Source organism: Elaeis guineensis, chromosome 1 (assembly GCF_000442705.2).
Source record: "Elaeis guineensis isolate ETL-2024a chromosome 1, EG11, whole genome shotgun sequence".
Lineage (NCBI taxonomy): Eukaryota > Viridiplantae > Streptophyta > Magnoliopsida > Arecales > Arecaceae > Elaeis > Elaeis guineensis.
The window spans coordinates 53,407,881-53,421,128 of NC_025993.2; the positions used below are offsets into that span (position 1 = coordinate 53,407,881).

The 13,248-nt window shown below is 36.6% G+C and overlaps 1 protein-coding gene across 1 annotated transcript; it reads right to left on the reverse strand.

Annotated features, from left to right (window-relative positions):
- Nucleotides 1-4,659: 4,659 nt before the first annotated feature.
- Nucleotides 4,660-8,400, reverse strand: LOC105034898 (BTB/POZ domain-containing protein At2g46260). The gene is made up of 5 exons (XM_010910217.4): nucleotides 8,051-8,400; nucleotides 6,346-6,449; nucleotides 6,123-6,186; nucleotides 5,769-6,045; nucleotides 4,660-5,688 (listed from the first exon to the last, which is right to left on the reverse strand). The coding sequence occupies exons 1-5, from the start codon at nucleotides 8,394-8,396 to the stop codon at nucleotides 4,899-4,901; spliced, it is 1,581 nt and encodes a 526-aa protein (XP_010908519.2). The 5' UTR covers nucleotides 8,397-8,400; the 3' UTR covers nucleotides 4,660-4,898.
- Between the last annotated feature and the right edge of the window lie 4,848 nt (nucleotides 8,401-13,248).

Consider the following 13,248-nt stretch of genomic DNA (forward strand, 5'->3'; position numbering starts at 1 on the left):
AGATTGTGGCTTCGATTTAAGGAATTTAACAGAGAGCTGATTTTTGAGAGTCTGCGATGGAACGAAGGCGAGTCGACTCGACTTCATTTCAAGTCGACTCATTCCATAGGCGAGACAGTTTCGACTTTGATTTTTTGATGCGGTTCGGGGTTAAATCTTTTCAAAAATTTGAAAAACTTCAAGGGATTTGATAAAAGAAGAAATGGAGCGATATTAGGAAGGAAAGAATGAGAATTTAAGAGGAAAAATTAGAGGGAATGAATGGAGAACGGATGATGGATGATTTTTGGGTAGACAAATAGAGAAGAAAATTAAGATTTTTGAGTGTAGAGAAATTATTACACTGGACGTTACAGGAGGCTGGTTGTCTCGCAAGCATTTGTGGCATGTGTTTCACATCCAACAGGAGCTGTCAACGAGCGTGACAAGCATAGAAGGGAGCTAGCACACATATGTGAATACAAGGATGGTTCAGGATTGAAAGTCTATATAACAAAAGTGTTGAAAGAGATTTGAGAAAGGAGGGGTGCAGAGCTAAAAATAGAGAGAGTTGGAGAGCTGAAAGGCTTGGTATTGAAGATCAAAAATCCAAAGGCTGTTCATCGAGAGGAGAGAGCCAGAATCTTATCATCAAGCCATCTTTCTTTCTTTCTTCTTCCTCTGTATCTTAGCTTGCTGAATTTTTATTGTTTAAGAATGAATAGTATTCTATTTTATTCAATGAAAATTATGTGTGATTTTCTTTCCATGAGTAGCTAAACGTTTTGTCCTAGGACTTAGATGTAGTACTTGATTTTTCTGTGATCAATTCATGCTCTTCATTAGATATTCCTACTAATATAATTTGGTGTTTTTGAATTTAATTTGCATGATTAACTAGCCACTAATTACATGTTCAAAGTGTTATATGATGGATCGAAAGATGAAGCATGATATTAGTTGGTAAAAACATCAAACCTTGATAGTGCTACTTAGAAATAAGAGCATTCCATTGTGATTTTTGTGAAGACATCCATAGAGCTTAATGAACTTGCATTAAAACTAAAGACCATGAAAATAGGCTGAGGATTAATGTGAGTATAAATGTTGAGTCTTGAAAGAGATCATCACATACAAAAGAAGAAGTCTAGTCATTACTATTAGCAAAAATAGACCCAATCAATTATATTTAACATGTTCACAGAAAATCAAGTGATGAAATCTATGTTCTAGGAGTCCATCGTTCATCTTTAACTTGAACTTTTAAACTTTGCATCTGACCCAGTCTTAGTATTCTGTTGGTTTAGTTAAATTTCAAATATAATCCTTTGAATTTGGTTCGTCTGGATAATATAGGAAATTCGACTTTGGTACTTGATTCTCTTCCTCATGGGAACGATACTTTATTCATCCTTTGCTATGATTCACGATCCATACACTTGTGGGTTAGTTTCAAAGGACATCATGCACCAATCTTACCAGATTAATCACCGTCCCTGTGATAATCCATTGATCGGGAGTAATTCAGAAATTAATCACCAATGACATATGCATCAAATTCTCAATACTTGAAAATATGTATTATTATCTTATTAATCCCTTGAATGATTCATAGACAAATAATACGATATGAATAGAAAAATAGCTCAATTTTATTGATTTTAATATTTTAAATACAAAATTATGCTCCAAGAAAGTTTACATGTGTCCTGATTGATTTATAGGATATACATCTAACACATTTAGCCTTCTTTAAATAATAAAAAAAATGAGAAAAATAATTAATTTTTAAAGGAGCTGAGGAGATAACCGTTGCAATACGTGACTTAAGGACCTCCTTGCTGCTATCAAGTTCTGGAAATGGCATGTTTTCTTGAGCAATAAAAATTGAAAATTAACTGTGTGCTGCTACCCACCCCAAATAGCATCCCAAATAGTTTAAAGAACCAGGATGAGACCGATCAACCAGAGGCCAAGGCATGTTCTCGAAGGGTCAAATTCTTGTCTTTCAGGAAAAGCAAATCTCATGTTGTTTTTTGGCTACTTGGAATCTTCCTTTAAGAGCATATAGTTTCCTATGCAAATGCATTTCTATGTTTAGTTCTTCATAAATACTGATGGTTTCAGTAGCTTTGTCAATGCTGATGTGAAAAGCACTTCTATAATTTTTTAAAAAACGAAAAAGGAACGAAATTTAACAGAGGTAGATAAGATATGGAATAAAGTTTTCACATGGAATGCAAAGCAACAAGAAATAAAGTATATTTAGTCTTAGTTATGTCCAATTCAATTCAGTAAAACTAGTCCAATTTATTTGAGGATGCTTCCAAAATAAAGACTTTTTAATGGAAACCTATGCTCAACTTCTGGATTTGGCTCAAGTTTTGTAATGAGGTAAATAGAATTTGGGCTTACCTGATCCATTTGCATCTCCTATTAATTTGCTCTCAAGCAAGTGAATTAAGCTCATTGTCGCTTCAAAACAGTCAAAAGCTTCATATATGCAAGTATATGACATGAAAGAGCCACTTGCAGCCACAGGCAACACAAGCCTGCTCGCCATTTGCATGTGACGCATGAATTTTTTCACAACCAACTCCATTTGATGTTTGTTACACCAGTACGATACCATCTTCTTGGTGCAGGTCCACTCTTTTCACCTTAGTAGCTACAGCTATCCTTTTTAAGATGCATCTCACTTTCTAATTGTTTAAGAATTTCTGAATATGGCACAACTGACAACGGCTAATCAATCATCAACAAGGAGATAATAATCAACTACAACTAGGCCGGCCTTTTGATCTTCAGTCTCCCTGTTAAAAGCACTTTAAACTACTCAACCAATTGAAGTTGCATTGTTGAAGCAATTTTAAAACAATGCAATCATAAAAATAGTTATCAGAATAAGTATCAGAAAATCAAAAAACACCTTTTCCTTTGAAACTGGACAAATCCTAAAATGAAATGATGGTAACAAGTTTGTTTACTTGGAAACTAGCTTGGAATCAGCTTCGTTTAGCTGTTAGCTAGTACCTCCGGAAAATGGAGGATTAATGAGAGTATTTCTAAACAAAAGTTCAGAGGAGAGGTTTGGTCCCCGGAGCCTAGAGCTGCTTAAGGATTGATCCGTGCTTAGTAATAGGAAAAAGTTGAAAAGCTTTCGACTTCTGTGGAACTTTTAGGAGAGCCGTTCCTTTAGTTATATTTGTAAGGCTGCAAACGGATCGAATAAAATCCTTCGGCTTTGGATTAACAAATGAGCCCTCTTCCCACTGATTAACAAATATGTTTACTTTATTTTATCTTGATGATATTTTCAAGCTCTACTTTTAAAATATTTAAAAAAATAATAAATTCTATGTATTTGTGTATTTATATATAATTTTTCTTATGTCCTATTTAAGAGTAGATAATTTATGATTATTTTTTCACTAAGCTATAATTCACGCGTAACAGTGATATTTGATTTAAAATATTTTTTATATTTTGGTTGGATCCCTGATTAGATTGGATTCCATATGTTTAATAACATTGCTTTGATCCTTACTAACCAATATATCACATCTCATATTCCCATCTTTTATGATTATATAAGTAATGTTAGTTTTCATCGTTGAATTCTGCTAAAAATTTGATTTACATTCGAATAATATCCAACATATTTTTGTATTAAGGTTAAAATTATGAATTTAATTATTGTCTGACTTGCATTTATATCCATTTAGTACAAATATAGATACTCATTTTAATATTTATTTAATAGTCCCATATGCATCTATATTTGCCAAAAAAATATGAAGATAAATATATGAATATATTGGCATCTAAACCATTTTTAGCCCTATGTATTTGTTTTTGATTCTACTAGTCTCGTCGGTTCTTTTTCATGTTCACACCTTTGAAATAATAATTTGTATAATAATTTGTTTTCCTTAATAAATTAGGTAGATTTCCCTCCCTTCTCTCTCCCAAACGATTCTCTCAACCAAACGAAGGAAAAGGTAAAAGAAAAGAAATGATAACGACAAGGAAAGATTCAAAAGATCTGGTTCCAGTGGTGTGTGAGAAAAAGTCCAATTATCCTTGACCTCCTGAGATTCTGGTCCTACCAATAATTGCCTTATATTTGTTTGGGCTACCTCTTTTTGAGAGAGATTGGACCAAGTCCAGTGTTTGGATTTTCTCTTTTTCCTTCCAGAAGTTGGAATATGTCTATCTATCAAAGTTGGAATCATACCATACTCTGTCTCATGTGCAATGCGTCTGCCAAATACCCGTATTAGCATTTGGTATGACTATCAATTTGAATAAGCAAAGCTAACCCTAAAATCTTGCAGGGAAAAGATTGGAGGGCTATGGTGCTGTCAATTTGAGTAGGCATTGCTGCCCAAAAGTTCTGAGCAAGCATTATTGTGCAAAGTGAAACTCTTCCTCTGGATTGGTTAAAATTACAAACTAAACACGCAAGAATCTATCTTCATCCAAAGCTGGGCATTAATCTCAGTAGCTCTTCCTACTCGGACCTTCAGAATTGTTTGACCATATTTTCTTGCACTGTTGTTTGCAAAGGAAATTTGGATTGCCTTTGTTAACCTGCTTGGCATTTACCATATCTCAGCTGCATTTCTCATTGGGCTGTTGGCATATTTTGCACAATCCATGCAGGAATGGAACTCCACATAACCAAATATAGGTACAAAGCATGCTACTTTAACTATGCAAGCTGTTTTCTTTATTTCAAACTACACTAAAGCTTCTTATGCTATTTCAAACTACACTACACAAGCTTCCTAAGATCTCCATCTTTAGACCCCTCCCACATTGCCTGCTCATTTGAGCAAATTGAGAGTGATTCCACCATCCTACCTTTCGGGATGATGATAAATCCTAGCAGGAAACTGACGGTCATGTAAGCCATCTTACTGGAAATAAGAAATCTCCACACATAGGTGAAGAATGCCACCAAGTAAGAAATGACAATTGCTGGTAAAAGTATCCTCCCAGCTTTTGTTGAACATGTCATCGCAGAAATAAGTTCCATTTCCTACCAAAGAGCCTCTTTCAATCAGCATAAACTTCTCTTGGCACATTGCCTCATACTTAATGGTGTAGACCACCTCATCTGAGTGGTTCCCTTGAGCAGTAATGCTTAGCTGAAAATAATGTCTCTTAGTTCCACTGCTGCAGGAAGCCACTAGACTGAAGAGATGATCACCAAGCTGAAAAGTCTCAAACTCTCTTCTACCTCCTGGGTACATGTCCCACAGTTCATTCTCTGTAAGACTGAAATAGACCTTGCAGCACTCAAGATGAAAAGATGAAAGCCTGGTAACACTTATCGGTGTTCGCCTATAATCCCGCTCGATAAATTGGTTGCTGTCACACCCTTCCGAGGCAAGCCTGCGGTGGTATGGCATGCTGACCTTGAAATTCAGAGCCTCGATTACAGCCTTTTTTAAGGATTCACGGTCAAAGAATTCATATTGCAGCACCTCTTCCAGCCTATGGCATGCCAGATAAGGGAAGTGGATAAAGCTTTCAAGGTGCAATTCCTTGGCAGAGCAGCGGTCCTCCAGGTTCTGGAAATGGGTCTTAGCCCAGTCCAGTATGAATTGATAGATAACATCCTCAGTTTCCACATCAAGTGAAACCCCACTGAAGAGTGCCTCTATTCCAACAAACGGCAGCTTCAGGAGTTCATTCTTGTGGCTGGCCACGAGAATCATAGTTAAATTAGCTATTTCGGAAGTAAATTAACTGAAAAAGGCTAATGGACACTAATGTGCTACCTGATTAATTCACAAGGGTTGTAAGCAAAGTACTGCTTCACTGACTTGGTCAGTAAGTGACTTAGATCAACCCAGTGCACTTTTGCAGCAAGCTCAAAGCAGGAAAGTGCCCATTCTGGTCTCGCAATCAGCAGGCTGATGCATTTCTTAGCACATGAGAGAGCCTGGTACTTGTCTGACATCAATAGCAGATCCACAATCTCTCTATAAGAAGATGGGGATTCAAACTGAGCAGGGAAGTATATGAACTCTAGAAGACCAGAAAAGGTGTCTTCCTCTGCACCAAGTTCAGAATGTCACATGGATGACAGGGTGCATTAAGTCAACTTCAAAGAAAAATTTTTTAGGACATACCAGATTCTTCAATCTGAATAATTAGATGTCCCACTTTTGATTCTTTCTTCATTTCATTGAAAAGCTTCAAAGTAGAACAGTTGGTTAAGTAAATCAAACTAGGCAATGAGTAAGAAAAATGAAACTAAATTTAGTTCATTTGATTGAAAAACTTTGAAGTAGAAGAAAAGTTGGTTGAGTGAATTAAGCAAGGCGATGAGGGACAACTAAGTTTGCTTCTTACCTTGAAGAACTGAATGCTATTCTGGGATAAGAGATCAGAATTGACATTGATGACCACAACCCTCAAAATCATAGGTATGTAAATACTACAAGAAGCTTCATGCCCTGCAATGGCATAATGATGCAGTTTATACTCTGTTCATCTTTAGCAAAAACAAAAATAGTTCTGCATCAAAGACTGATAAGTAACTAATGCAAACCTCAAAATATTGACAACATTTTTTGAATTGTTATTCATACATAACGTAGCATGGGCATTAATGACTTTTGAACCAAATGCAAGGGTTGACAGCAATTTCAAAGCCAGTCATCTAAGGTAACCAATTGTCGATGACTACCATGTTAGTTAAAATGTTAAGCAATCACAGAAGACTAAATTTGAAAAATGATGTTTAAATCCTCAGAAAGATCACTTAAAGTTCCATAGCCAACAAGGAGGGACACCATTCTCAACATCATATTGCTTAGAAACTGAAATTCCATGTTCAGTGACTTGAAATATGTGTCAACATGGAAAAGCCCTTTGATTGAAGCTCGTCAGCCAACAAGACAAAATACAATATGCACTTCAAAAGCCCTCGTTGGTCGGAAAACCATTAGTAACAAGCACCCTTTTGTACTGAAATCTAACTCCTTCTCGGGAAACTACAGAGGCTCCCACTCATAGCACTCACTCTGTAGTCTTATCCAAAGCCCTATACATATCATCTTCCGCTTTAATAAAATAACTTATGGGTGGCTTGCCTCCCTTTTCATCAAAAGAAAAAAATATATGTCAATATTATTTTCACTCCCATGCCAATTTGCTATGATCAATATGTAATACAAAAATCAAAACTATTCTAACATCACAAGACATCACAAACAAGACAAACATGATCAGAAATTCAATGAAAATTACATAACATTTAGAAGAAGCTTAATGGTGAAGTACATTGGAATTATATGGTGGAAGTAGCATCACCGAAGCCATTTAGAGAAAAAATAGTTAAGCAAACCCTGATGCAGTTTCTTTCTCAGAAAAAGCCTGATTCTTGTTTTACATTCTTCCCGTCGACCAGAAACATGCTGGAGAATACAGAAGCATAAAATAATTGAATGCATGCAAATATCCACCAACCTGAAGTGAAATATATCCAAGATTGATACGATGCCTATGGTCTAACATTTCTGCCGTTCTTCTACTTCCCATTGCTACTAGTAACTTCTTGATTCTTAAAATTTCTGAGACTTAATGAATATAATAATCATTGTTATAAATATTTGTGACAATTAATGATCCTCAAAACCACCATCCCTCACATAATTCTTTCTCACTGAAAATCTTAAACAGGAAAAAGAAATAGAGAAAATTACATTAATCTCTGGTGGAAACAAGACATGATCAAAACCATGGGACAAGAAACAATCAACATAAAAGGATTACTTGAGGATCCAAAATCCGGACAAAAATCTCAATATCCAAGAAAAATTTTTGAATGTCAACGTGCAACCTATATCAGATCTCCCACCTGTGCATCCACTTCTCAGTACAATCATCCAAAGAAATCCATGAAAATTAAAGAAACCTAATTGCTCTAAAATGGGAATGTTCATCTGAATAAGAGAAATCCTCTGTCTTCTTGGGATCACATCATGAAGAACAAATGATAGAGACGTCCATTTTTACATGTTTTCCAGAAATGGAAGGGAGATGAGTGCATCACCTTCCTTGACACTGCTAGATTCTTCTGATGCGGGCTTCGGAGGATATTCTGTGGCGATATCGGATTGTGGTTTAGCAATCCTTACGATGAGGGAACTGTCCGTGGGATGACGAAGTTGGCGTTCGCCGAGCCGAGATTTGAAGCGTTTCAGAGCCTGACTTCCATCTTCTTCGCTCTTCTTGCAGGGCGACTCCTTAGATCTCAGGAAGGCCTCCATGGGTTTCAAGAAGCAAGGGCGCGAGAGAGAGAGAGGAGAATACCTTTCGTGAGAGAAGAAGAGTAGAAGACAGAAAAAGCAAGCCCGCCAAAGTCGCAGAAGAAACCCTGGAGTACCGGCCACTCGCATTACGGGTGCCTGGCACGTGACAGGCATGTGAGGATAGTATGGATAACGGGGTATAAAGGTCCACTCCCCTGGCTTCCAAGAACCGCGTTGAGAGGGTTTTTTTACCTGGAGAGTAGTTGTTACAGTACTGCATGGTTGGAGGTGCTTCAAAAGTTTTGGCTTCCGGGTGGAGAACAGAAGAAAGCAGGTATTTTGGTTGTGGAATTTGTGTTTCACCAGGTAGCAGCAGATGTGCATCACGAAACTCATTCTAAACTATATGTGGGTTGGGAAACATGGAGATATAAATTCTATATTCTAGACTATATTAATTAACCACCTCATCTTTTTTGGCTGGGTATTTGCCCTTCTCTTTGGGCAAGACATTAACCATTTTTGTTGTTTTAAACTTTACTTTAGTTGTAAATATATATGAAGAGATGTAAATATATTATAACAGTTGTTATCTCTTGCACAGCATAGAATCAACTTGGGGTTTGATCAAACCTGAAACTGACCAAACTAATACAATAATTTTTGTAGTTTGTGGGATAAGCTTATATATCTGTCATTTAGATGAAACACTACATTTCTCAATTGACTTATATACCGCTGTTATTATCAACGATAAAAATTAGTTAGATATTACTTAGATGGTATGCTTTGGTGCAATATTGTGCAACTAAACTTGGTCTAGTGTCCAATGCTATAGCTCAAACCCCATGTTGCACAACTGAAAAAGGCTATTTGATAATAATGATCTGATTATAAGTCATAGGGTTGTAAGCACTCTTCAATTGCCTTAGTGACTCTAGATCAGCCCAATGTACTCTTATTTGAAGCTCAAATGAATAAGGATGTCCCATATTTCACTCGTGAAGGCTTCAAAAAGCTCTTTAACCATTTTCTAAGGACTGTGTTTAGGAAAATTTTGTTCCGATAATTATCTTCTAACGATGTATTTATAATTTTTAATCGCCAATACTATTTATACAATTTTCTCAAGTGAATTCCCAAAAAGATACCTGCTTGTATAAGCAAGCTTGATATCCAACCTTGACCACTATACGATGACCCCCCAAAAGTTTTAGGTTGATGATTATTATTTTCCATGAATAATTTTTCTATTCAATATAGGCACATACATATGCATGTGCAATATAACAAGTGCATGTAAATTTGTCTCAAAGCCCGGTGCACATAAATCGCTTTTCAATAATATAGATAATATGATAAATCCTCCAATTCAAAAGGTACTAGTTAACTTTGTCGCTTTGGATTCCTTATGCCTATCTACGAGGATCAATGTTTTAATTGATTGGTATTATCAATAATTACAAAATGAGGTGCAATTCAATTTCCATCCAATCCAAATATTCTTCATGTATATAAGACTAACATAATGCTCGAATCTAGAGATGTTCCTTCCAAATTAAGTTTACATCAACATACCTATGTTTGCAATTTTGTTCAGGTGGACATGCACTAAATGCTAAGTGATACTCAATCTCAATCAAGCTTAATCAACGGGAGATGGATCTTTGACAGCTTTATCATGGCCATAGAAATCACCTTGTGTTGTAAAAAAATCAAGACTTAAAGGCCTGCTATACAAGCTATAATTCAAGAAAACCGTTCTTTTTTTTTTTTTTTTTTGATGAAATGGGAGGTCGAGCCACCCTTCATAGATTCAACAAAGCTTTTGATAACATGGATCAGAAAACTCTTTTATCCCTCCTCGAAGCCAAAATGTTTGGCCCCAAATGGTGCTCATGGGTTTCTAGCATTCTTTGATCGAGCCAAGGTTGTTGTCGTATTCAATGAGAAACCAAGCAGCTAGTTCGTAGAAAGGAGAGGACTGAAGCAAGGAGAGACCCTCCTTTCCCCCCTCCTCTTCATACTGGTAACAAACATCCTAGCTGGATGCTTCCCCTGGCAGCAACAAATAACTTAGTCATAGGAATTGAATTAAAAAAAAAAAAAAAAAACTAGAAACTCTCTGTTTACAGTATGCTAATGGCATGCTTATTCTTTGTTAAGCTAATTGGAAGCAAGCATCTACTCTCAAGTTCATCCTCTACTCCTTCAAAATCCTAATGGGGCTAAAAAAAATTGTGACAAAAGTTTGCTTGTTGGAATAGACCTCTCTCAAGAAATGAGTCAAAAAGTGTCATCACTTGAAGGATGCTTGATGCTAATCAATGCTACTCTAAATTATTTGCTGAGGGAAGTACCATCACTTGAGGGACGCTTGATGCCCATTATGTTGCTATCCTCAGAGGTCTTGACTCTCGAGCCGGATCGATAAAAAATGAAGAGCCTTGTTTGGCACGTTGAGAGAGAGTTTGTTGACCAAAGAAATTTGGTAGACTAAGAGTATTAAACCCAGCGCGGTCCAACTGAGCCCTTTTTTTTGATGAAATGGGAGGTAATACCATCCAAATTTATTAATGTATTAAGATGTTTACAGCAGTGGAAATGAAGCTGAGAAGGCTTAAGATCACAGCCAAACAGAGCACAGTTGGAAGCATTTACAGGTTTTCAAAGGAGGAGGTCAACTGATAACAGAATAATGAAAGTATAGCTGAGTGAGCTATCAGGTTATCAGCTGTTAGAATACCAAGTCCTTATTCTGTAGTGCTGGCGAAGATTTCACCATGAACAACACAGACCAGGAAGGGAGCTCATCCAGAACCTATACCACACTTGCGGGCCTCCCGGCCAAATCTTGCTAGTATTGTATGTGTGGAAAATACATAACTACTTGAAAACTTCGAGACATATTCATGAATATTTACTTCCCTAAATGACTCAACTCCTGTGACTTTTTACTTGCCATGGTACTTGACTTTGACCATTGATTTGTCGACTCTTTGACCATCCCACATAGGATGTCTAGTTGGACGCCATATAGGTTGACTCAAGCAAAATGACTAGTGAATTTTCTTTTGTGTCCAACATAGAAGAACCATTGAGGCTTACATATTACCGGGCAGTGTATCTCTCTAAACTAACGAAGATAATATTTCATGGAAGTGGTCTCCGTCCATGATATTCACTGTTAGGAATTTCTATGCCTTCCTTTGTTCCACTTTCTAGGGTTAATAGGCAATTGCTGATTCCTAAGAAGGTGAAAATTTTTAGCTTCCTAATCTTTAATAGAAGATCCTAACAGCTGACAATATGAGGAAAAGATGATAGACAGCAACTCTGAGCTGCTTGCTTTGCTACTTCACGAAAGGAACCGCAGACCACATATTTGTCTCCTGTACTTGTTCACTTTAAATATGGACAAAGATTTTACATTGCCTCCCTTCCCTTCCCAACCACCAACCATTGAAATGCTATGGACATCATAGAAAAACAGCTGCAGAATATGAGTATGCCAAAACATAGGATTGTCTAGTTCCAGTCATTTACTAGGGCATTTGGAAGGAGCACAACATATATATATATATATATATATATATATATATATATATATATATATATATATATATATATATATATATTGTGATGGGATTCCACCACCTCAACCGATGTCCTCGGGGCTCATCACTGGAAATCCCAAACTGGTGCAAGCACCGATGTGGACGACAACGACGAGCTCCATCAAGTTTGTCATGAAGCACTGGAATGAGGCCATCTCATCAGCTTCCATTCGATCCATAGCTCGGAGTACCACTGACCCCCGGTCAACGTATCATCAAATAACTAGAACAAAATCTGGTGATTAGCACCAATCTGAACTCCCATCGACCTCAGAGTCGGTAAGGATAGGATTGAAGAAAAATTTATGGTAGTGCAGTACATGCAATTTTAAAATTTTATACAGCAGAAATAATAGATTAAACAATTTAATCCTAATCACATGTATAAGATCTAATCTTAGACTACCACATTAGGATCTTTGATATGAAAAATATGTGTTTTAGATCTGAAAATAAAAATTACATCGATCTCATCGATGCTGAAATTCTAGATCTAACTATTAGATCTACCATAGGAATCAAAATAAGTTAGAGATCGTTACCAAATAAATTTTGATCTTGATCTTCTCTAATCCAACGGTTGAAGACGGTGTTTCTCAGGTCGCTCGCAACCACACGAAGTCGTCTGGCCTCTATAGGAAAATTCACATGAAGACTGGCGCAGATCAGGGGCTCGGAGATGCTAGTCTGCGAACAACTTTGACAGCTGATCTTTTTCTTCTTCTACAAGCACCTTGGACACTTCAAAGTGATAGAAGATCTGGAGGAGGAAGAGAGGAGGAGGAGAAGAGGCTCTGAAAATAAAAAATCTACAAGAAAATTGATCATGGGATGTCCAAGAGAGAGGTCCTCTTTTTATAGACTAGGAATTAGGACTTTCCAAGAAAGGATGCCATGAATCAATGCCAAAATCCATTTTTGGCATCCCCAAAAATTTCAAAAAAATCATCAGGACATGGAGAAGTAATCTAAAGTCTCACACATTAAATAATTTCTCAAGAAAAATAAGAAAAAAAATAATATGGCTCCAACAATATACCATATACGAAAAATTTCTTTCGTAGTCTGCATCTTATCTCTAATTTGGATCGTATTCGAATTAGGTAAGAGATAATATTATGACTCATCAGCTATAGCCGACTACCCTTATTAGATCCTCTCTCATGACATCAAAAATCACAACCCAAATCCAATTAGGCGTGGAGAAATTGACATGGATCCAGATGTGACGCAAAAGATAAGGATAGAGTCCTAGTCTGACTTGGACTCTTCATTTCTAATGCAATTCTAATCCAAATCAAATTTGGATTGAAACCACTGATAGAAATGAACCTAATCCAATTAGAAATCCAAATATCTCATCAAATTTTTAATCCAATTAG

Excerpts from the sequence above, each read along its gene's own strand:
- LOC105034898 (XM_010910217.4), bottom strand. The coding sequence starts at position 8,396 with ATGCGAGTGGCCGGTACTCCAGGGTTTCTTCTGCGACTTTGGCGGGCT. Across the intron at positions 6,187-6,345 it reads ATAGCATTCAGTTCTTCAAG|CTTTTCAATGAAATGAAGAA; the intron begins GTAAGAAGCAAA and ends TCTACTTTGAAG. Across the intron at positions 5,689-5,768 it reads AACCCTTGTGAATTAATCAG|CCACAAGAATGAACTCCTGA; the intron begins GTAGCACATTAG and ends TCTCGTGGCCAG.